Raw genomic sequence first — 25110 nt, forward strand, 5'->3', positions numbered from 1 at the left:
TCATACTTATATGTGCAAATCTCACACTTATATGCTCAAACATAACACTAATCAAAAATGCAATTTTTGTTACTTATAAGAGAAAAAGTAATACATTTTTCATAATAAGTAATGTTGACAAGTGCCTCTCACTTATAAGGGCAAATATAATACTTTTGAGGAAAAATGTAATACTTTTAAATCGAAATGTAAAAGTATTGTATTTTCCTTAAAAGTATTACATTTACCCTAATAAGTAACAAAAATTTTATTCCTGATTAGTATTACATTTGAGCATATAAGTATGGCATTTGTGCATATAAGTGCTACATTTGCACTTTGACCCGACCCGACCCGTCTCATGGTGAGACGGTCGCACACAAGTTTTTGCCAAAAAAGTAATATTAATTAGGAATAGAGTATTTTAATACTTATAAGAAAAGTGTGTAGAAAAATGTAATAATTTTACAATTTAATGTAAAAATATTTTATTTTTTCTTAAAGTATTACATTTTCCTTTATAAGTCTTTATACAGAAGGAAGAAAAAGAAGAAGGAGAATACAGGGAAAACAAAGAGGAAGGGAACCTGATCATGGTTTCCATGCAAATAATTTGATCTCTTCTTTGTTTCTTCTTCTCTATTGATGATGAATGAAACAATTTCCTTAGAAAAACCTAGAATCCTCTCGTCATCTGTTATAATAATAATATTATTATTAGGCTAAAGTCTCATTTAACACCATGAACTATATCCAATTATTCATGCCGCACCCTGAACTTTTATATCGTATATATCGAGCCACAAACCAAAAAAAAAAAAAAATTCACCTAGAACTTTTAGCAGGTTTCCCTGTCTTCCTGCTGACATGGCGCAGATTTCTCACTGATGTGGCATTTCTTTTAACTTTATGTTGTCCATGTAAGCAACTAAGCATTTACATATTAAAAATTAAAAAAATATTATATTAAAATAACCAAAATTTTCTTCTCTTTATTTTCATAATTTATACTTTTTCAATTTTGCAATTCCAATGTTTCAAAATAAAAATTTAGAATTTATATTTTTTTGGCTAATTTTTTGTTTAGTATTTTTTCAATTTTTCAAATTTATAAAAATGTTAATTTTTTTTGTTTAGTATCTTATTGTAAACAACTAAACAACTGCCAAGTGAAATAGGGTTGGGCGAAATAGTGAAATTTGGTCTCCGATTTTTATTTATGTTTTTTGTTTTTTTTTTAATTTTAATTTTTAATATGTAAATGCTTATATGGCACATAAGGTTAAAAGAAATGTCACATCAATGGGAAACCTACTCCATGTCAGCAACAAGACAGGGAAACCTGTTAACCTTGATTGAGACTTATTATATTTTTAGATATAGATATATTAAAGATAAGATATATTATATTTAATATATACATCATCTAATTAATGTCTTAGGTTGTCCCATTTAGAATTCCTAGCGGTTGACAATTGACACACGAAACGACATTATCCCTTTGGTTAGACGAGGATAAGTTCATCATCTTTAAATCGCTCATTGCTGATTGGGCAATATTTGACATTTTGAAGAAATCACGCAAGTCATTATCCAGTTGTTTAGACAAAAATATCTACAAGCCTACAACGTCGTACCCTTTCACTTTCACAATCTTAAATATGAACAAAAGTTTTATTCTTTATACTATTTTCGGAAATGCTTTATTCTCATCTTAAATTCCTTTTTGGTATAGTTTATAATACTTGTGTGTGTTTTGTAATTGGTATGCTTGTTGGCCTGTTTAGCTCCTAACTGGTGTAGTGCAGGTATAATACAATATATTGAGAGTATAAAGTAAAGTGATGAAGAGTAGAGACAAGATATAGGAAGACCCAATCGCATCATCACTCTTATTATGGAGAATCATGTTTATTTGGCAATTTGTGTATACGGGTTCGTTAACGGGTCGACACGATAACGACACGAACACGATAAGGCTAAACATGGACACATCTCGTTAATGTTAACGGGTTCAAATTTTTAACACGAACACGATTTGCCACGATAGACACGTTTTGTTAATAGATTTCGGGTCGCGTCAACACGATATGACACGAAACAAGTTTAAACCCACTAAACCTATTAATATATTTAACAAAAAATAAAATTTAAAGTTTTATATATATATAAAGCACTGTTACAAAAATCCCCGCCTAGGCGCTAGGCGCTCCTAGACCGAGGCGAATTGCTCCCTAGGCGTCCGCCTAAGTGACCGGCCGCCTAGGAAGCCGCCTAGCGCCTAACTCGGCCGACTGGACCGAGTTGGCGGCCGACTAGACCGAATTTGGCCGAGTTAACTCGCTCAACTCGGCAGAGTTAGCCGAGTTAACTCGAGCGAGTCGGCCTTGTTAATTTTATTATTATATTTATATATATTTAAATTTATATATTTATATAAGTAAGAGAAGTAGGAGAGATATATATAATATATATAATATAATATATGACATACACCCACACACATGAACTAATTTTTTATTTTTATAGATCGCTGCCTAGAACCGCCTAGGCGCCGCCTAGACCGCTTAGGCGTTAGGCGCTAGTCTACCGCCAGACTAGCGCCTAGCGCCTACTGCAACCATGATATAAAGATCGAAATAAAACTTACAATTCAATCCATCAAACAAACTAAAATAATATTCAATTTATAACATTCATAAAATGATAACATAACATCCAAAAATCATAATTAAAGAAGTTCATACTAGTTTTTAGAATAAAATTGAACACAATAAAAATTCAACTTTCATATTGTTGAATATCAATAATTGGTGTAGGATCATGGCCTAATGTAGTAAATTCATCTTAGTTATGTTCATGATATCTTTTGTAATCTCATTCATGACAATGGTTCTTAGCGGGTGGTAAACAGTTTTGTGTAAACAGGTTAATACGATAATATTAACGGGTTAAACGGGTTCTTAATAGGTTTAACGGGTTGACCCGTTAAGACACGAAACATAACGGGTCAACCTGTTAACGACCCAGGACACGTTAAGGCTAAACACTAACTCGTTATTTTCGTGTCATGTTAATGGGTTGTGTCCATAATTGCCAGGTCTAATGTTTATATAATACACAAGACATGACAATTACAATGCAATACAATAATTTCTAATGAATTGCATTAAAGACTAATAATATTCACATTAAAAAGGTTTTGTAACACTCCCCCTTAAACATTATTTGACCACGATCTTTCTTCGTAAAAACTTACTAGGAAAACCATGTAGGAAAAACCTAGACAAGAAAAGAGTACAAGGTATATGGATAGTATATTTAAATACATTTATGGCTCATTAAAACCTTCACTAGGAAAACCACGTGGAAAAAATCTAGTTGAAGAAAAGAGGACATTATATTTGTAAACTCATATATTGTATTAGTTGCCTCATTAAAAACCTTAACTTAAGAAAACCTTGTAGGAAAAACTTAGTTAAGGAAAAAATAGTACAACCATAAGCCTTTCAAGACATAATCTTCAGGATTTCAGGGTTCGTCTATTTAAGTATTTATTTACAATTTTTTCCCATTGACATTAGTATACCATACTCATGCCCCGTGTTAAAACCACACTAGAAAAACTCAATAGAAAAAAACTTAGTGAGGAAAAGAGTACATGGTATGTATATGTTGCAAAAGTACAATTGTTAGTTAGTCCTTTTAAAACCCAATCTACAAGATTGATTCGAGTGAATATAATGTATTTTCTGTCTCCCCTTGAAGTCATTGTTTCAAAAGGTGTAGAGAAGTGATATATATGGTACAATCTTCAGGAATGTCATTAGAATTTATCATATTTCTTATGATCATCTGGACCAATAAAATTACTTATATTTTATATTTTGTTGTTCTCCCTTGAAACAATAATTTTTTACATATCAATCTTATGGATATATGTAGGGATTTAGTGAATACATTTGTTAAATTGTCACTTGAGCAAATCTTCTGGATAAATATTTTATCACTCTTCTGAAGTTCATGTGGATAAAGGTATTTTATATCATGAAAACGTAATTATATACGTTTTGATTTGTTCCAAGTATGACGACTTCATGTCTGTTAATTTGTGTAACACCCAAAAATTTTGTTAATTATTTTGAGACTAAAAGTATTTTAGTTAATATTATAATTCCTAATTTACGCTACAAATATTATTATATGAATGATATGGTTGATTATGCTTTTAATATATTATTTACACCTTTATATCTATATATATGGTAATGTTTATTTGATGGTTTTACTATTATTGCATCCGTATATATTTAACGTTTAATGCATATATATAGATGGTGTAATAATTTTCCATTATTGTTTATTTATTATTGGAATAAGGTTCAAATTGGCCAATGAACATAACCTGAAAGTGCAATTAGGCCACTGAACAAAAAAATGTGCAATTAGGCCATGAACACTCCAAATGCATGCAATTTCACCTGATAGCATGTTACCTTCCATTTTATCAGGTTGTCTGCTTACATAGATGGTGATGTGGCATTATAAAATAATTTTTAATAATAAATATAAAAATTTAAAATTTAAAAAATATTAATTTTAAATATTTTTAATATTAATTTTTTAATATTTTAATATTTTTATTTTTAAAGTATTATTTAATAAATGCTAAAAATTAAAATTAAAAATTAAAAATATTAATTTTTTAATATTTTTAATATAAATATTTTAATATTATTTTTTAAATATTTTAATTAATTTTTAATATTTTCAATTAATTTTTAATTTTAAATTTTAAAGTTTATTATTAAAAAATATTTTAAAATGTCAACTCACCATCCATGTAAGCAGCTAACCTGATTAAATGGAAGGTAACTTGCTATCAGGTGAAATTGCATGCATTTGGAGTGTTCAATGGTTTAATTGCACATTTTTTCGTTCAGTGGCCTAATTGCACTCTCAGGTTACGTTCAGTGGCCAATTTGAACCTTATTCCTTTTATTTTTAATATATTTATATAGTACGTTATAAAACTTGGCATGCTAGAATTATTTTTGTTGTTAATTATATATATATATGTGTGTGTGTGTGTGTGTGTGTGTGTGTGTGTGTGTGTGTGTGTGTGTGTGTGTGTGTGTGTGTGTGTGTGTGTGTGTGTGTGTGTGTGTGTGTGTGTGTACTACTGACTCCGTTACAATGTATTATTATTACTAGTTTTATACGCGCATTGCGCGTATGGGTTAATGCCCAATGTTTATATTTAAATAAATATTTGAAAATATATCAATGCAATATTATTTAGGAGAAGTTTATACATGGTAACATGGGTAATTGAATGTCGAATTTTTTTATTTAAATATCTAACTCAAAGTATATGAATCCAAGATAATATAGAAAATTTATTATAATTATTACTAAATTAAATGTTTGCAACCTTGTAAAATCGATAGTCTAAATATTTGGTCTAAAAATGATAGTCTAAATAAATACTACTTTTCATTTGAATTTTTCTAAGTGTTCTTAATTATCTTTTGAGTAACATTGCCATTGTCTTTATCTTTACTATTTGTTCTCTTCCTTTTTGTTGGTAGTGTGTTATTTGCAATTCGGTTATTATTGGTAGCATAGATGACAACGCCATGCAATGAGATTATGATATAGGAGTTATGGACTTTTCTTTAGGTGTTCTGCTTGGGGTTCATTTGATTCAACCATTATTATTGAATGAGTTATTTTGAATAAAGAAATCCCTAGTTTAAGAAAAAAGATTAAATAAATTAATAAAATTTAAAATATTATATATATTCCAAAGATATTAAAAGGTAGTTTCTCGCTTCAATTTGCTCGGTAATGGATTATTTGAGTACTTTCATTGTCAACAAATCCTCCAAGTAGTTAATATGATTGGTTTCAAACTATTCTTTTTTTTTATTTTTTCATGGTATTAAAGAAATACATATGTATCATTTTTGATGTAACTACTAATTTATTTAATTCAATAAGAGTAAAATAGAGCGATTCCACTTCAATTTGTTGGATTGTTTGAGTACTTTCTTTGTTAACCAATCTCCAAGTAGTTAATATAATTAGCTTCAAATTATTTTAAATTTTTTTTCATAGTATTAATAAAATACTTGGTAAATAAATATATAACATTATTTTGTAATATAACTTTGATATTTAATTACAAGATATTGTAAAAATAAGATAACGGACAATATAATGAATATCAATTGATAAATTTGAATGTAAAGGATCTTTATATGAGAGAAAATAAAGACAATATAACTAATAAAATTATTTCTCTTATTTAATTTAATTTTTTGATAATGAATAATTTTTTCAAATAAAGGTATTGTAGACACATAATTCTAAATTAAAGAAATACATATGTATTATTTTTTGTTGTAGCTACTAATTTATTTAATTTAATAAGAGTAAATAGAGTGAGAAACTTAATTATGTCAAATTTGATTGAGATGAGGTTCGAATCTAAGATCTTTCTTATAGAAATTAATGGGTAAGTTAAAAGTTAACGGAATATTAACGGAGAAGAGAATATGTAACGGAAAACTTAACGGATAATCATAAAAGTAAGGTTAAATTAGGTAATCTCTATTAATAATATTAATCTGAATTATCTTAACCATCTATTTGATTAAAAATTTGACCGCCATTTTTTCTACCCATTTTAGACCTAACTCTCTTTGGCTCTTATTAGTATAGTAGATATATAATTGTATGTATGTCATAAATATGTTATCATTATTATTATTCATCTTTCCCGAAAATAGTATAACGAGTAAAACTTTTGTTCATATTTTTTTTTTGAAAACTTTTGTTCATATTTAAGATTGTGAAAGTGAAAGGGTAGGTTGTAGGCTTGTAGATATTTTTGTCCAAACAACTGGAGAATGACTTGCTTGATTTCTTCAAAATGTCAAATGTTGACCAATCAACAATGAGGATCGTAAACGGATAATATCCTTATGTTCTAGTGACACCTGGACCCGATGTCTTGATTTACACTCCTACATAAATAATGAGAATAAGTTTGAACGTCAGTGAAGATAACTGTTGACTCTTTGTGCTTGTAATAAAGTGAGTAATACTAAAAAAAAAAAAAAAACGGATAATGTCGTATCGTGTGTAAATTGTCGATTAGAAATTGCCAAGCGTTAGATATATTTATTATCCTCGTCTAACCAAAAAGGATAATGTCGTATCGTGTGTCAATTGTCAAGCGTTAGAAATTCTAAAAATCACCTCCAGGCAGTACGGCGTTCCTTTTGTTCCAGGCAACAAGCATTCTAGAGAGTAGAGACCAGAGGATTCTAGGTTTTACCGTTTTACTAAGGAAATTGTTTCTTTCATCATCAATAGAGAAGAAGAAAGAAACAAAGAAGAGATCAAATTATTTGCATGGAAACCATGATCAGATTCCCTTCTTCTTTGTTTTCCCTGTATCCTTCTTCTTCTTCTTTCCTCAAATCCGCCAGCTTTCCTCCTTCTTCGCATTTCCTCTTTCAGATTCCCAGTAAACTCACCTGGAATATACCTCCCATTAAGGGTCTTGTTCTAAATAGAGGGAAAAATTGCTTCTCAACCCTCTCTGCTTCCCTAACCCAGAATGGAAATGCCTTCAAAGCTCCTTCTTTTCAGGTAATCATACCCTTTTACTGAAATAAAATTATTGCGAGAGAAAAATTACTCCTCCCTACTGTTTTATATGTTTAAGTGAATATTTAACATTGATCTTGAATATGCATACGATAGTGTTATGCGAAACAATTGTTTGGTTATTGTGATGAGTCAAATTACTGAAATTGGAATTTATTGGACTGTAATCTTGTGTGTACATATAGGGAAGTGAATCGTTCTTCAGGAGTGTATTGGCTAGTATGGAAGCAATTTACCTGAACAAAAATCCTTCTGCTAAAGCCATTTTGGAGCTCGTTGGATCTGCGGATGGTGATCGAATTTGCTATGACCATTTTGCTTTCAGAACCTTTGGGGTAAGTTCCCTATTCTGTTAATTTCTTATGTTATGTTTAAAATGTCACCAATTTGTCTTGATATACTTTGGTTTCTTTGATGTAAGTTTACTGAGAATCAGGTGTGTTCTGTATTACTATAGGTAAATGGACATGGGATTGATTCCATGGCGAAATTCTTCTTGGACTTTGGTTACGAGAAACGGGAAGAGCTGAGGTTCCCTGCAAAGAAGTTGAAAGCCTTCTGGTTCTCTCCTCCCAAGTTGTTACATTCTGAGAATGGAACTCGTGTTAGTGGGCCCTTGCCGAGAATTTTCATATCAGAACTCCTTGTTGATCAAATGAGTCCAGGAGCTCAGGTTTGTGTAGACCTATAAAGAGAACAAACATGATGAAATATGGAAATCTTGTCTTAATCTTCTTGAGATGTTTCTTTCTAGACTCTGTTGTGTTTGCGAGGGAAAAAGTGGGAATGAAGAGAAAAAGAAAGAAGAACCAATAACGAAAATTAATCGCATAATGAAGAAAGGGAACTGGGAGAGAATGGAAGGGGCATTATTTTAGCTGAAATTCTGTCATTCTTATGTTGGCTCTTTGTGCAGGAAATAATTAGAAAGTATACTAACATATCTGGCAATGGATATGGGCATGCAGCTCTTGCCAGTGCATTGGATTGCCTCACATGGGAAAAGCCCTCTTTTGAAGAATTCCAGAAATTGTCTCGGTAATTAATTTGCACCTACTCATATATATTCCTCAAGATAAGTTATTTCATCTCCTACCAAATGGATCACTTAGCCCTGGAAATCTGGAATATTGTTTTGGACTTCTTCCAAGTTCCAAGACTTGTTATATTTAGCTAGTTTGTTCCTTTTATGTTTTCTACCAGAACTTTGTCTTCCTGTGTTCTACATTTAACTGGATTAACCTAAGAAGTTCTATTACTGGCCTGCCTTCTGTAATTCCAGTGAAAGCGAATATGCTGCTTGGACACTTGTTAATGGCTATGCTTTGAATCACGTGACTATATCTACTCATCGCTTGAAATCAAACTTGGCAAGTATTGACAGTTTCAATCGGTTCATTGAGGAGAATGGTTTTAAGCTGAACTCCGAAGGGGGTATTTTGAAAGGTGAGTGAGCAATGTATGCTATTTTCCGCCCCTTTTTTTTTATCGCTTTATGAGTAGCTGATGGAGAATGAATGGTTAAGAATTATTGATACAATTTTTGGTCTTCCCTTGCTAGTGAGCCCTGATGGTCTTCTGTTGCAAAGTTCAACCGTGGCAGATTCTGCCCCTTTTCAATTTTCAGACGGCACAACAGAATTGGTCCCGTGTTCGTACATTGAATTTGCCGAACGTCTTGTCTTGCCTGAGTACAAAGATTTACCCCGGGAAGAGGTAAACCAACTTACCCCCTGAAATGCTTCATTAATTGGACTTGTGTTCACAATATGCCTCTTTGGTTTCTGTACAAAATATGTTCTAAATTCAACCGAAATTTTGAGATAAGACGTTGCACACCAAACTCGTGTTCACAATGAAATATAGATTACAGATAATGAGAGCGAGTGTGGGCAGGTGCCTGTTTTAATTATATATTCTTAAGATTGTTTCCTAGGGATTCAAACTTGTGACCTGGCTTTGATACCATTTATTAGGATCAAGTACTTATCACTACGCCAAATGCCCGTAGCGAATGCGCAACTTTATTTCCTTGTATTGCCACATTCTAGTGTATCAATTAAGCAGGTGCTCCTAGTTTCAGACAGGTAACTTAACAACGTGTTGTCTTGACATTTCCACAGATAAAGGAATTTCACAGGCGAGATGGGTTCGAGGTTGGAAATGCGGACAAGATATTCGAGAGCACATCGAGGGATCAATTAACCAGGAAGGCTGCGTAATTGACCAGCTTGGAGATAAGCAGTTGAAAATCGTGTGCAGGTGGGAAAGCTATTACTGAGAACTATGTTTATGCTGGAATTCCAGCAAAAATGGTACCCCCCGAAACATGCAGGAATGTAAAAGACAATCTTGAAAATGTATAGGGCAATGATCTTTTATATTGTAATAATAAAGTGCTGATTTATTGGCACATAATCTCTTAAGTTTAGGGGAATTCTCTTTTATATTGTAATAATAAAGTGCTGAATTATTGGCACATAATCTCTTAAGTTTAGGGCAATGCTCTTTTATATTGTGTACTCGAGTAATAATAAAGTGCTGATTTATTGGCACATAATCTCTTAAGTTTGGTGCATACATATTAACGCAAATGTTTCATTCCCACAATAGTTGTAGGATTTAGTCATCAGATATTTCATTTCTCTGGTTTTTTGGCTCTTCATACAAAATAAAAAATAAAAATAAAAAAGAAGTTTTTATACTATGGACCAATGTTTATCTTGCATTGTGAAACTTAGTCCAAAATAACCTGCATTAACCGTTTATGTACTTATAGTTTGTATTTGTAAATAAATTTGAACATAATATAACATGTTAACTATAAATACATAATATAACATGTTAACTACAGATACATAACATGGTGTTTACAATTAATATATTATGTATTTGCACTTAACTTATTTACGGCTACAAATACATAAGTTTTGAATTAGGATAATTCGATATATAATTTTTGGATCAGGATCAAAATGCAAGATGGACCTTGATCTTGTCCATGGTATAACAATCGACAAATTTTTATACGGACCATGATCTATACAACTATGTAGACCATGAATACAAGATATATTTTTTAATATATTAACAGTACACTATTTGATAATATACAAAATAATGTACTTTTAGAACTCAAATAATGTACTTTCAAATAATATGCTTTATGCATATAAATAATGTATTTTGAGTATATTAATAGCTAAAGACCTTCTGGTCTAGTGCCATCCGGTTTACAATCTCACATGAAAGGGAGTGGGTATGGTCGTACGGAAGATATGGTCAACATCCTCTGTTATACGCCTCTGCTTGACCTTCCACATGAAGGAACATATTTTGTTAGGCAACATCCTCTGTTTCATTGGCGCAATGCAGGCATCGATCGTCCATCGTAAACCCTCGTCTCTTACTCTCACTGTTACAAAGAATACGTCTCTGCTTGACCAGCCACATGAAGGAACATATTTTGTTAGGCACTTTCAGCTTCCAATCCTATTCCAGTCGCTATCCTGACTATCCAGGTTGGTGGTATTTCTATCTTTAGCCAGTCCATAAGCCGATGCAACTGAAAAGTTTCCGGAGCTTTCTTTTGTCCAGTAAAGCTCATCGGGAACTCTATAATCCTCGTCAACTTCATTACTAGTAGTGGCAACATCATCACATATATGGTGCTACCTTGGTATCAACTTCAGTTAATTGTTTGGGCTCAGTCCATTATTTTGGAATGAATTTTTGTGCATTATTTGGACCAAAAAACTCAACATTTTGATGTTTTGCCGAATAAATTCTTCCAATTTTGTTATTCACACCTGAACTTGCCTTAGGGCATTTGATTTTTTATTCGAGATCACAGAACTCTTGAGCAATGATGCTTTGCTGAGTTATTGTCATATTATTTTAGAGAGTCGGTATTAGATTGATAAGAATGTTAAATTTCTAAAGATGTGTTTAAATTGTGTTTGCTTTTTCTTGTCTTTTTATTTTTTTCCAGCGAAAATGAAATACTGCCGAAAACGAAAAGAAGATAAAATAATATTAATAATGAAAGAATTTATAAATTATTAAAGACCTCTTTGTAAACTACATTAGTAGTGGAATTACAATCTTGTTTTGATTCATCACATACTAAAATCTTCAGTCCGTCTTGTTGACTAACTCTTGATGTGGCAACATATAATTGGCCATGCACAAAAACTGGTTTCTTCAGTATCAAGCCAACATTGGAAAGCGTCTGCCCTTGACTCTTGTTAATAGTCATTGCATTGGAAAGCGTCTGCCCTTGACTCTTGTTAATAGTCATTGCATATGAAAGCGTCTGCCCTTGACTCTTGTTAATAGTCATTGCATATGACAACATAAGTGCTTGACTCTTGTTAATAGTCATTGCATATGACAACATAAGTGGAAATTGTTTGTTAATAGTCATTGCATATGACAACATAAGTGGAAATTGTATTCTGTTGAACTTGAAAGGTAATCTCGGGTCCGATGGGGTGATAGTCATTCTAGCAATTAATACCTTAGTCCCAGCATTAGGACCTGCTAATATGCTTCCTTCAACAATACGATTACCTAATCTTGTTACCACCAACCTAGTTCCATTGCATAAACTAAGACTATGATCAATGTTCCTCATTAACATTACAGGAGACCCCACTTTCAAAGTCAGAGAATGATTTGGAAGGCCGAATGCTCTTATGGTATTTAGGAATTCTGGTGTATGCACATCGGCAAGAACTGAACTGAAACCATCGCCTTTACACGTTGTGTCGGAACTCAAATATGTCTTTCCTTCCCCCTCAGTTAAGTTAGACATATACTGGTTGACCTCATTGACCACCTGTAACGTTGGTGCTAGTATTGCACTGTTCTTAAAACAACTTCCATCACTGCTTGCACCAGTAAAGTTGGGGAAGGTACTTTTCACAATAGAGGAAATAGGATCACCATTTGACTTTAATAACAATTGAGTGGGGATATCAAAATCAGCGTAACCATCAACATCTACCCCAATATTACCATCACCTATTGAAATTAGCCAATTCGCAAATTCTTCAACTTTGTCTTGTATTGAAATTAGCCAATTCGCAAATTCTTCAACTTTGTCTTGATTCAATCGAGGTTCCATTGTAGTTAATCTCACTTTGTCTTGATTCAATCGAGGTTCCATTGTAGTTAATCTCACTTTGTCTTGATTCAATCGAGGTTCCATTGTAGTTAATCTCATATTTTTTGTTAGACGCATAACTCTACAATGTCTCCAAAGATATGAAGAATTAATTGTTGCAGAAACAATGTCCTGTCTTGAACCCTTTGGCACCACTGATAATATTTGCCTAAAGTCCCCACCTAAAACCACTGCCTTCCCGCCAAAAGTCTTGTTTTGACTTTCATTGTTAACAAACCTTAACAAATCTCTCATTGTTTTATCCAACGCCTCAAAACAATGTTTGTGCATCATCGGTGCTTCATCCCAAATTATTAGTTTTGCATGAACGATGAGTTCAGCTAATTGACTGCCTTGATTTATATTGCACGTAGAATCTTCATTGACAGAGATTGGTATTGAAAACCTTGAATGTGCAGTCCTGCCACCCGGAAGAAGTAAAGATGCTATCCCACTCGATGCCACATTGATAACAATTTCGCCTTTTGCTCTAATATAAGAAGAGAGCGCACGCCACAAAAATGTCTTTCCTGTACCACCATACCCATAAACAAAAAACAGTCCACCATTATTGGAATCAATATCGTTGATAACGGCATCATATATTGCTTTTTGTTCTTCTGTAAGTCTCTCCTTAAGCCGTTGACTCCCCTCATTTTCCCTAGCACGGTCATATGCTAACTCTTCCCACAACAACCGATTTTCCACATGAACATGGCTTGCTTCATTAATTACCGGCATGTTTGGAAAATCTATCAAAGTCTTGTTATAGACTAATAAAAGCTTTGACACTTCCATTAGCGCAAAATTCATTTTCTCTTCATCAGTTAGAAATATATCTGTAACAAAAGATAAGTCCATTAAATAAAATTATACAAAAAAAAAATTAGTACATAAACCTTTAATAGTTGCATAATAATACCTTGCAAGTTTAATAATCTCCTACGAGTATGTTGAGCATCATTAGCCAGATGTGTCCACACCTTCTCCCATACAATTTCAGGACGTGCCATTGTATTTGACAATAAATAGAGTAACAAACAACTTTCTTAGTGAGTGGGGAGTTGCAAAATGGCTAGCTTCCAATATTGCATCAACATATCCAGTATCATCTTGTAATACGCGCATAACATGCCTCCTTAAAAGTATTGTATTGTACTCCATTATATGACCTTATGTCAGAAAAGCTTGTTGGGCCCCTGACTATGTTCAACAAACATCGGAGATAATATAATTCCTCAGTACCCGGTGGAACATAAAAGATACGGCCAATAGAAAAACCTCTTTTACGTGGATGCCATTGACGAATATTTTTCTTCCACACAAATTTATTGGGCATCTCAATATAGGTTAGCAATTTAGCTTCTTGGACATGCTTTGCCCCAAAGTTTCTTTGTTCAATACTGTCTCAACATCTTCATCATCCTGAAAGAAGACCGTTTGGCTATCTGGTAAATGGAAACTAAGCCTCTCAACTAGCGGATTTCTACATTGAATCTCAAAACTTAGTAGACGCCAAGTAGCCTCAGATGCAGAAACGTATCTACAATTATAGTACATGTTGATCTCATCCACTAATTGTACACCATCTGCATTTGATGTTGTTTTATAAAATTCAGCAGTGACGCGATCATTTCCCTTGTTCACATACTTGAATAAGTACTTGAATAGATTGGTTGCACCACTCCACATTCATATGTGCCTTGTATATCAAAAGCAAGTATCTGTTATGGGGTACCATATATCTGTTATCCAAATGAATACCATTCTTGGTAATTGTTTTCCCATCATCCCGTCTTCTATATATTGGGTAACCATCTGCATCAAAATTTGAGTTTTTCACAAATTTTTTGGGAAAATGTTTAGAACACCATCCATTTACCATGCATGGAGATGTCTTTCTAGCAACACCACAAGGACCATGTAACATTAACTCCTCGACTGCTTGATGGTACTCGGGATCTAATTCTTTGCTCGGGATTTCAGCGGAGATTATTGAGTCAACTGTAGTTTGACATGGAATACTTGTGTTCAAACCAAGAAAAAGAAGTATATGAGCATGAGGTAATCCCCATTTCTGAAATTTAATTGTGTAGATCACTGTCATAACAAAAAAATAATTGTAAATTAAGAGGATAGTACAATAATTTTTAACATAAAAAAATGTAAGTGTAATTTTTTCTTACATGCTTTTACCGGACCAAATAATTGCCCAGCCTTGAATTCTTTAATTAATGAATCAAGCTTCATTTTGAAAATTCGTGCCACAATATCTGGTCTATCCTCGGCTCTCAAACCTCTTAGTTGAACATATCGTTGGATTTCCGGCCACTTTGGGTTACATGTGAATGTAATGAATAAGCTTGGATACCCTATCCAACGACATATAGCCATAGCATCTTGATAATTTTGTATCATATATCTTGCACCACCCGTAAAACTTGATGGTAAAATAACTCTCTTACCTTGTGTTGAAGGGGCTATATCTCCTCTATACAATGCATCAGACAAACCTTTGTACACTTCACAACGCAATGCCTTTTGATTGTTACGGATGAATAGTAGACGACCTGCTTCCACCATTGTGTACCCATCAACTAAAAATTGTTGTAACAGTCTCCTTGCATGCAATAAGGTTGAAAGTTGACTTCGCCTTTCATGTATTTTAAAAGGAAAATACTCTCTTGGGGATATACGTTCCCTGCTACCACCCACTTCGTTAGTATTTGTACAAAATTGTATATCATCCCTATATCCATCTTCTCCAAAAGGAAACAATAAAGGATATTGCAATGGTAAGTACGCAGGGTTGAGCTCATTAATCCTCTTAAGCAATCCTGACTTACACTCAACTATAATGTCTCGCATACCCATGTCCGGGTCTAAATCGCCAACAATCAATGCAGCAACCTCGGAGACTGTAGGTAGATTATATGTCCTTGCATCTTTGGACCTCTTTTCTATTAGTCTCATCCTTATTTTAGTTCTAGGATTTTTTTGAATCTCACTTCTGGCCATTCGAAACGACTTAACCAAAACATTATGCTCGTCTAAAGCTGCCTTTATATCATTAACAACCTCCATCTCTATTGATGAACTAACAATGTCATTCCTAAATAATTCAAAAAAAATTGATATATATTACAAAAAGTATTTTAATTAACAAAAATAATATTTACCAATAAATAGAAAAGGGTGAATATTACCTTATTGATGTAAGACGGTTGTTAACTTCATTTTCCGTGTCATGGATATACAATTGTGCAAACTTTGGTGTAGCACCATCCACAGGTTGCAAGCTTCCAATTAAGTGAAAGTTTTGGCCATTCAGACGATAAACAGGTGGACCACCACCTTGATTTACTGTTCTATCAACTCTTCCACCCATTGATGTAAAACAAAACATATTGTTATATGAGCGAATATTTTGCAAGAAGTGGTCTCTTTTCTCACCGACCTTAAAAAAAAGATCCAAAATTTGTTGTGGCGGTTTGTTCTCAAGTGGTAATTTAATCTTACCATTGGTACAACATAATGAATACTTAGTAAATCCGTTAGAGTTCCGTGCACCTACACGCTCTTCGTACCAAAATAAGGCACCGCAATGTTGGCATGAATCACACGGATCCCCAAAATCGGCATAAGTGACTACAACAAATATAAAACTAAATTTTTAGCAACGCTTGTTCAATAATTATTTGAATAATATATTAGTGGCAAAACTGCAAATGTAATGAAAATGAAGTAAGAACTAACCAATTGATTCATTATTTGTTAAATCTTGTTCCTCCATGGCCTCGTTGAAGTCATTGTTTAAGTTTCTAAACTCCATTGTAGAAGACATCATTGCATTGGTTATAGTACTGCTTGTACTTTGGAAGGAGGAATCTAATTTCATATATATATTGTAAGAACGTAGGTAACAAAATTACTCTTAAAACAAATTTTAAGATATTTAATAATAAAAACAATAAGTAAAAAAATTGTATATATGACAAAATTAGGGTTAAATTTGAAAAGCACTATTATTTGTAATACCTCGTTCTTGATTCATATTAAGTGTCACGGGGATATTCTGCAACGGTGTCCTGTGTTTGTCAATCAAATTATTGCTCAACCTTGATGAACCTAAAATAAAGTCTTTTATGTCAGATTAAAACATTTAAAAATTTGCTAACATTGGTACATAACATTTTAAAATTTGATAATAATCTACTAACCTTCAGTTAATACGCTCAACGGGGTAACTAAGGATGATTGAAAAACTCCAAATAATTGATTTGGAGTTTGAATTGAAGATAACCGATTATGTTTTGGACCAATGACATTCTAAGCTTGTATCGAATTTTCATTTTCTACATAACAAATATAAATTCAAATTAGATTTAGATATACCATGACAAAAATACATAGCAAAATTTTAACAAAATCAAATTATTAAATTCAACAAAAACTAACATACTAAAGATTTAATTAATATAACAATTTAGTAACCACAAAATTTATAATACAACACAATAAATAATATTAATTTAACATCTATATAAATATACCTATACATACATACATAGAGTTTTTTCCACTTTTGGTCCTATGACTTTAGTGTCTTCGTCAATTTAGGTACACGACTTTCATTCCTGACATAAGTAGTACTTGACTTTGATTTTCGACTTTCATTCCTGACATAAGTAGTACTTGACTTTGATTTTTTACTTTCATTCCTGACATAAGTAGTACTTGACTTTGATTTTTTTGCCACTTTTAGTCATTGACTTTGATTTTTTTTCCACTTTTAGTCCTTTCGGCCATGTGAGCGACAACTTTTAATCGAAATTAACAAATTGTTGTGCCATTAAGGGTAAAAGTATCTTTTGATAAAGCCCTAAATATTCTTATAAATAAAATCATAGAAAAAATAGGAAAAAGAAACGTTATTTGCTTGTTCTGCTTCGTTTTTTAAGCGACAACTTTTAATCGGAATCAACAAATTGTTGTGCCATTAAGGGTAAAATTGTCTTTTGATAAATTCATAAATACATTAAACGTTATTTACCCTTAATGGCACAACAATTTGTTGATTTTGATTAAAAATTGTTGCTCTCATGGCCGAAAGGACTAAAAGTGGAAAAAAAATCAAAGTCAAGGACTAAAGGTGGCAAAAAAATCAAAGTCAAGCACTACTTATGTCAGGAATGAAAGTCGTGTACCTAAATTGACGGAGACACTAAAGTCATAGGACCAAAAGTGGAAAAAACTCTACATACATATAAATATATGTATATTTATGTATGTATAGGTACATATATAATTTTATATATGACAAAAGTAAATTCAATTCGAAAAAAATTATTATTTGTAATACCTCGTTCTTGATTCATATTAGGTGTCACGGGAATATCCTGCAACAGTGTCCTGTTTTTGTCAATCAAAATATTGCTCAACCTTGATGGTCCTAAAATAAAGTCTTTTATGTCAGATTAAAACATTTAAAAATTTGCTAACATTGGTACATAACATTTAAAAATTTGATAATAATCTACTAACCTTCAGTTAATACGCTCAACGGGGTAACTAAGGATGATTGAAAAACTCCAAATAATTGATTTGGAGTTTGAATTGAAGATAACCGATTATGTTTTTGACCAATGACATTCTCATCTTGTATCGAATTTTCATTTTCTACATAACAAATATAAATTCAAATTAGATTTAGATATACCATGACAAAAATACATAGCAAAACTTTAACAAAATGAAATTATACCTATACTAAATTAATAACCACAAAATTAATATAATATAAAAATTTAGTAACCACAAAATTTAGAATACTACAAAACAAATAATATGAATTTAACATATATATATATATATATATAACAAAAAAAAAAAAAAAAGGAAACGGGATATGTAGTAGATCGTATTCCAGAACCATCTACTACACTGTAGTTTCCCTATGCTCTTTGCTCGCTGCTCTCTGATCTCAAATCTCACCTTTCTACTCTAAATCTTTGGATCATATTCCAGATCTGTCTACTACGATCTATACTCCTTCTGCTCTCGGCTCTCTGCTCTCTGATCTCAACTCTCATCGACCGGAATATTCACTTTCCTAACACCCTCAAGCTCTCACCTAACTACACTTTCCTACTCCAAAGATTAGAGGCGACGGTATCCTTGATTCGGGAAACCACAGTCCTACGAAAATGGCTACTATCGTCGCGGATTCAAACTACGATGGAGTGTAAGGGTAAGGTTACTCTGTTAGAAATGAAATTTGTAGCAATAACTCTTTGTATTTAGGGTTTGTTATAGTCGAAATCAAGTATGATTTTATCAAAATTGTTCATTCATTGATGACCCTATCTCAAAATAAATTGTAAATATTTCAATCAAATTTGTAGGAACAAAATCTGTGTATTTAGGGTCTGTTATAGTCGACCTCAAGTTTGGGTGAGTTAATTTCTCAAAGTTCACTATTGTTTTAATTTTTTGGAAATCTCACTAATTCATTGAAACATTGGACGCAATCCAGTGATTTTTTCTACTTATTGACCACCTTGAAACGATTTAGGGTTTCGGAATGGAAGAAAATGTTGGTTTGTATTAAAATTAGATTCACACTGAGAACTTAATCTAGGGTTTTTTGGTTGTATGCTATATGCAGATTAATGGAAGAAAACAAATAGCCCGAAAAAAAGATAAGTACCTTTCATTTGATATGTTTAGCTTCAATCTAAATCTGTTTACTACATTCAGATTTAACCCTAACCTTAATGAGAACTTGTTATCTTTTGCAGGTGAAGAAACTCATCAAACTATAATGGAAAAAGTTAAGTATTCTTTAAGCTAAAAAGAAGATATTTACTGAGATATTTTTTAACTACTACAACCGTAAATCACATTACTGTATGTACAACTGAGATATATAGATTAAGTTACATACCTTTATTCTCTGAATGTCCTTTCCTTTTCGCTCCTACAACTGTAGATCTTGTCAATTTCTTCATGTCTTCAAGGTAGAGTATGGAGAGTGTATTATTTGGAAGTTGTTATTGTTTCCTCATAGTGGCTTTTATAAATTGTAAAGGTTCAGAGCAATTATGATTGACAATAGCTATTACTTTTTTCATTGGAAATCCAACAGTTTTGGTGTACTAATTACTCATTTTTTATTGAATATGACTTGATACCAATGTAAAAATGATTACAAATACATTGTTTGTACATCTTAATGCCTGTATGACCAATATATTGCATTACGACATGATTGTCACAGTTGTGCTAACTCACTGCGGATTAAAAAAACCTCACAATTGCTTAAGTATAAGTTGAATCAAGACTGCCTTTTTAGTACTTTATTTAGTCATCTTTTTTTTATTTGCTAACTTGTCTAAATAAAATTACTTTCAATACAATCTGACACAGGTAGTCTATATTTGTGTCTCTAATTTAACATAGTATAATACAAATCATGTATAAAAACATTCTTGATACTTAATGTAATTGTGTCTTTCATTTACTTTAACTTTACAACATACAACTCACCTGGCATGTAAAATTTCATTTAAAACTGACAGTCTAATTATGTCTTTAATTAAGCACACCATCATGCAAATCATTTGACTATAAAGGAGATATTTTAGTGTAATTGAAACTAACTTTCTATTCTTATGTCTAATTCTGCCTTTAATTAAGCACACCATCATGCAAATCATTTGACTATAAAGGAGGTATTTTAGTGCAATTGAAACTAACTTTCTATTCTTATGTTTTGACAGTCTCAATCTATGAGGATTAAGGAACATAATCTGGCCTCAACTGTGATGCTTTCAAGGAGAAGAATGTGGCTATCCAGATAAGCATACTTTCTATTCATGTTTAAAATATTGCATCAATTACATTTTCAAAACATGATAAAAACTGTAAAAAAACAAAAGTGTAAATCTATCCATAAGTATAAGAATATCTATGTGTAGTTACAATTGCTGCCTATTGAATATTGATTATAGATGTGCCTAGTGCAATTTTTTGACTTCTGCTCCAATTGTTTGCCTTCTGCTATAACTTGAGTTCAAAAATTGCCTTCAATTATAACCGCAAACCTTGAACTTGAAACTGAGCACTTGTTAATCATCAAGTACCTGAAAAATCACAAATCTATACAAAAAATAACACTAAGCAGTATACTTACTGATTACTTAGATAAAATCACATTCATTGAGGCAAGTAATTCTAGGCAGGATCAGAAAAGTAATAGCATAGTGAAATAAAACAACAAACAGATTGTTAACCCTAAACTATTAGGGTTACAAATTCAAGGGCCACAATAAATTGTCCAAAAACCACATACTAATCCAACATCAACACTGCCATAGTAACCATTGTCCAAACTATTCAATGTTCACCAGTAGGTTCTTTCTCATTCTCCATTTTCACTACAATCTCTTTCTTTTTCTTTGATGGTTGTGTACTTGAGAATTCATCCAGCAGACTTCGCTTCACTGCTTCGGTTTCATTCACAGCTACATCCTGCTTTCCAGGAGTAGCACCAATTGGACTTTCTGTAGGATCATCTGAAAAAAAAAAAAACCCTGAACAGATAACAAATAAGCATATAGTGCTAGTGATACTTAAAGGCTATTTGATTGAAATAATCTATATAAATACCTCATCTAAGTCAAAATCATCCTGTGTTAGTTGTAGCTTGGAAGAAAATTCATCATCGTTGTGCTGGATTAGCCCAGGACAGTAGGTTTCAAACATTTCAGGAAAGTGTTTGACTTGCATTACTGGAACTGCATTATTTAGGTTATCAAATTAATCACTTCTCACAGAAATCTTAAAAAACAGACCTCTCCCTTTTAAATTCCTGATGTCTTTAGGAATCTTGGGCATTACCTAAGACATAAAAACAAAGACCATTAGTGGTTAAGGCATTTTACTAATCTATTATATAGGCATCTAACTTAAGTTCAAAATCAGGGAACTCACAGATGGCTGCATAGCCTTCAATTCATCTGTCTTTAAACACAACAACTCAAGAACTTCACGGTCCCATAAAAGGAGTGGAGTTGTCCCATTAACATCAACCACACGAATTTTAAGCTTATATCTTAGGTTACCTTTAATAAATCGACCACCACATTTCCCACAATCATACATTCCAGAGTTGAATTCCAACTTCTTATTACAGTTTTGTTTAGGGCAAGAGTTGTAATACCAATCATTGGGATCAGACTCAATACCTATAATCTTGCATGGTACCCAAAAATCACCAGTCTGCCATGAAAAAAAATAGATTTCTAATTAAATATGTTTTAAAAGTACATAACTACACTGGATTATTAAGAAATATACCTCTCTTTTAGAAAAGATCTCAGATAATGTTGTGATCTGCATTTTTGTACTACTTAAGTCCCCTCCACTTGTAGTACCATAACTGAAAGTAGAATTCAATGTAATGCTCTTCAAAGGTGTTTGTTGCTGCATATATAGACTGAATACACAAATATGAATCTGCTGTTCTCAGGTTTTAGAGATATGTAACATTGATATGTTAAAGAAATGCATCATACCTATTTCTGAATTCCACAAACTCCAAAGTGTTTTGGTTGAATAGCAAATTTGTACCATCATAAGAACTGCAAATTTTTACTTCTCCAGCTACACAAATATAAATTACAAAATCATAATGATTAACAAATACTCATGTATTGCAGGAACAGATGAGTACAATACTGGAAATGAGTTCTCTGATTGCAGGAACAGAAAATTCACAAAGAAACTTAGGTAAGAACTTAGGTAAGGAACAAACTATTATCTACTAAAATCAGTTTAAACAAATACTCAGATTTACTATAGTCTGTTTACACTACTGCAGATACTCAGGCAGAAAGAGGTAGATATTCCGGTAACACAAAGCTCTTAAAGAAACAACAACCATAACTGAGGAAAACATTCAAAAAAGCACTATCAAGGTAACTATTATGTAAAATTTCACTTACATTTTTCGACCAGCTTAATCCGACCCATCTGAATTAGAACAACCACTGGATCCAAAAGATCACTTTTAAAAAAAGGCATCACTTTCTCTACATGGTCATCCCAGACAGTGCATTTCACTTGATTACCCCTGCATGAATTTTTTTTTTAAAAATTGATGCATATTTTCAATCTGTAAAATAAAACGTTTTGGGGGCGTTTATTTCCATTCTCTGTTTTCTATTATCTGTTTCCAATTTTCTGTTTTCTATTCTCTATTTCTTATTCTCTGTTTTCGAAAACTGGAATTGAAAACTTGTTTGCCATTACTTGTTTTCAAAATTTATTTTTCACTTACTAAATTTTATATACACATATTTATAAGTTATATGTATATATGTTATACAAAACATTTTGCTAGTAGCCCAATATAAATCCCTAATCCCATTTATATTTATGTATATAAATTATACAAACATTCTGCCCCATTCAATTCATTCTACCAATAGCCCAATAACCCAATTCAATAGCCCAATACCCTCAATTCAATTATACAAAACACAGAACACAAATCTAAGAAATCCCTCATTCCCTTCTCGCCGAACACAGAACACAAGAATATTTTGCCAAGGCGTCAAGTTCATTCGACTGCTGTAGACGAAGAAGACAAAGGCGACCGAGTTCGACCACTGTAGATGAAGAAGATAAAAGCACCGAGTTCGACCGCGGTAGAAGAAGATAAAGGCGACGAGTTTGAAGCCGTGAGAGAGTGGGTGTAAAAGAGAATAATAAAGTGAAGAAAAAAAGTGGGTGGGTGTGAAAGAGAAGAAGAAATTGCAGAAGAAAGTGGAAGAAAAATGAGGAAGAAATTGAAGAAGGAGAAAGACGCTGCCAGTGAAGAAGAAAGTAGAAGAAAAATGAGGAAGAAAGAAGCGGAAATAAGCTGCTAGGAATCGATGCTAGGACTGGTTACTGTTCATGCGTGATTTTTCAATCTGAAAACAAGTTTTAAGTGTGTCTCTATTTTCTTCTAAAATGGAGAATTATTCTCAACTTTGAAAATTGGAACATAACATAGTAAACACATTTTTTGTTTTCAATTTTCAAATTTGGAAATTTTCTTGAAAATTCTCTGTTAGTAAACACACCCTTTAGTTTTGTGTAAACTTACTTCAAATCTTCAATTAGAAAATCTATCAACCGAGAGGGTCTCCCATTAATCATCTTCTCCAATGGAGAGTATATTTCAACTACACGGCCAATGACATCTAGAAAAATAAAAGTAGTATTAGATCAGTAGTATTTAGTACTGAACCAAAAGCATGAACAAATTGACTATTTTCTAACTTACCAACCAAAATATTTGCATCCAGTGTGTTCAGAATTTCAAATGGCTGTAGTCTATACATATTCCTTGGAAAATCACACCCTTTATAATCTTTAACCAATGTTTCAGAATAAAATTTCATCATGTACTCTCCATGACATGTCTTATAGCAATACCAATGAGCAACTACCAGAAAATTTTTTATACAATACACATTTCCCTCTACAAAATCATTCTTCGGAGAAACACTCTTTCCTGGAATATGCATGTGAATGTAGGAACCCTATAAATACAAAACAAAATACTGTATATTAAATAAAGATTATAGGAATGTTTCTACTGCATTTTTTACAATTTTTTTACAATTTACAATGTTTTAGACATCAAAAAAAGAATAGATTACCGCTTCATCATGGAAGACACACTCTCTTGACTTGATTTGATCTCTTCCTCTACTGTGCCAAACATTGTAGGTGCGCACGGCCCTCAATCTGATTGCAATTGAAGTATGGTCCTTATGCAACTCTTCAACTAAGACATACATCGGAGCCATAGCGTTTATGAAATTAGATTTGTAGCTTTGCTTGTAAATTTCGATCTGATCATCTCTGTTGTATATATATTGGTAGCCCTAGGGTTATGTAATTATAATGCGCATCAATATCCGAAGAGTCACGCCTGTCATTGGAAAGCCAAAGAGTTGTATCCATAAATAACTTAGGTTCAAATTTAAAATGTAACCAAATGATTCAATACAGAACACAGCCGCAATAATATTAATGCTCTCGCTTTCCCATGAAAATGCCCAAAACGGCGTAGTTTACAGTGGGCGTGAAACCAAATTTTTTTTTATTTACCAAAAACTTGTCTCTTTATATATATATATAGATTTTAATAAAAGTTTAAAAAATTATTTATTACCTAATAACAACAAGCTAAGGGAAGTCATGAAAAATGTACGAAGCTAAAAATA

At 32.4% G+C, this 25110-nt stretch overlaps 4 protein-coding genes across 5 annotated transcripts in view; 1 reads left to right on the plus strand and 3 right to left on the minus strand.

Moving 5' to 3' along the window:
• LOC116028076 overlaps nt 1-10227 on the plus strand; it is a 58223-nt gene extending 47996 nt beyond the window's left edge. The window contains exons 1-7 of one of the 2 annotated variants that reach the window (XM_031269870.1): nt 7256-7641; nt 7845-7994; nt 8117-8332; nt 8576-8697; nt 8942-9105; nt 9221-9375; nt 9783-10227. In XM_031269870.1, coding sequence (XP_031125730.1) covers nt 7402-7641; nt 7845-7994; nt 8117-8332; nt 8576-8697; nt 8942-9105; nt 9221-9375; nt 9783-9881 — 1146 coding nt within the window. In that variant the 5' untranslated portion in view covers nt 7256-7401 and the 3' untranslated portion in view covers nt 9882-10227. Of the gene's footprint in view, nt 1-7255; nt 7642-7844; nt 7995-8116; nt 8333-8575; nt 8698-8941; nt 9106-9220; nt 9376-9782 lie in introns of those variants that run through there. The other variant, XM_031269869.1, reaches the window with a different exon arrangement.
• A 2708-nt stretch (nt 10228-12935) lies between these two features.
• On the minus strand, nt 12936-13839 carry LOC116026976. Its single transcript, XM_031268401.1, has 3 exons — nt 13749-13839; nt 13065-13665; nt 12936-12981 (listed from the first exon to the last, which is right to left on the minus strand). The coding sequence occupies exons 1-3, from the start codon at nt 13837-13839 to the stop codon at nt 12936-12938; spliced, it is 738 nt and encodes a 245-aa protein (XP_031124261.1).
• Nucleotides 13840-14176: 337 nt separating this feature from the next.
• Nucleotides 14177-16214, minus strand: LOC116026977. The gene is made up of 5 exons (XM_031268402.1): nt 16033-16214; nt 15292-15938; nt 15023-15198; nt 14565-14903; nt 14177-14464 (listed from the first exon to the last, which is right to left on the minus strand). Exons 1-5 carry the CDS (start codon nt 16212-16214, stop codon nt 14177-14179), a joined length of 1632 nt encoding a protein of 543 aa, XP_031124262.1.
• Nucleotides 16215-17155: 941 nt separating this feature from the next.
• Nucleotides 17156-24690, minus strand: LOC116026978. Its single transcript, XM_031268403.1, has 12 exons — nt 24541-24690; nt 24162-24420; nt 23982-24078; nt 22834-22961; nt 22405-22492; nt 22187-22268; nt 21821-22108; nt 21682-21727; nt 21235-21402; nt 18371-18505; nt 18189-18278; nt 17156-17181 (listed from the first exon to the last, which is right to left on the minus strand). The coding sequence occupies exons 1-12, from the start codon at nt 24688-24690 to the stop codon at nt 17156-17158; spliced, it is 1557 nt and encodes a 518-aa protein (XP_031124263.1).
• Nucleotides 24691-25110: the final 420 nt, after the last annotated feature.

This window comes from Ipomoea triloba, chromosome 8 (genome assembly GCF_003576645.1).
Source record: "Ipomoea triloba cultivar NCNSP0323 chromosome 8, ASM357664v1".
NCBI lineage: Eukaryota > Viridiplantae > Streptophyta > Magnoliopsida > Solanales > Convolvulaceae > Ipomoea > Ipomoea triloba.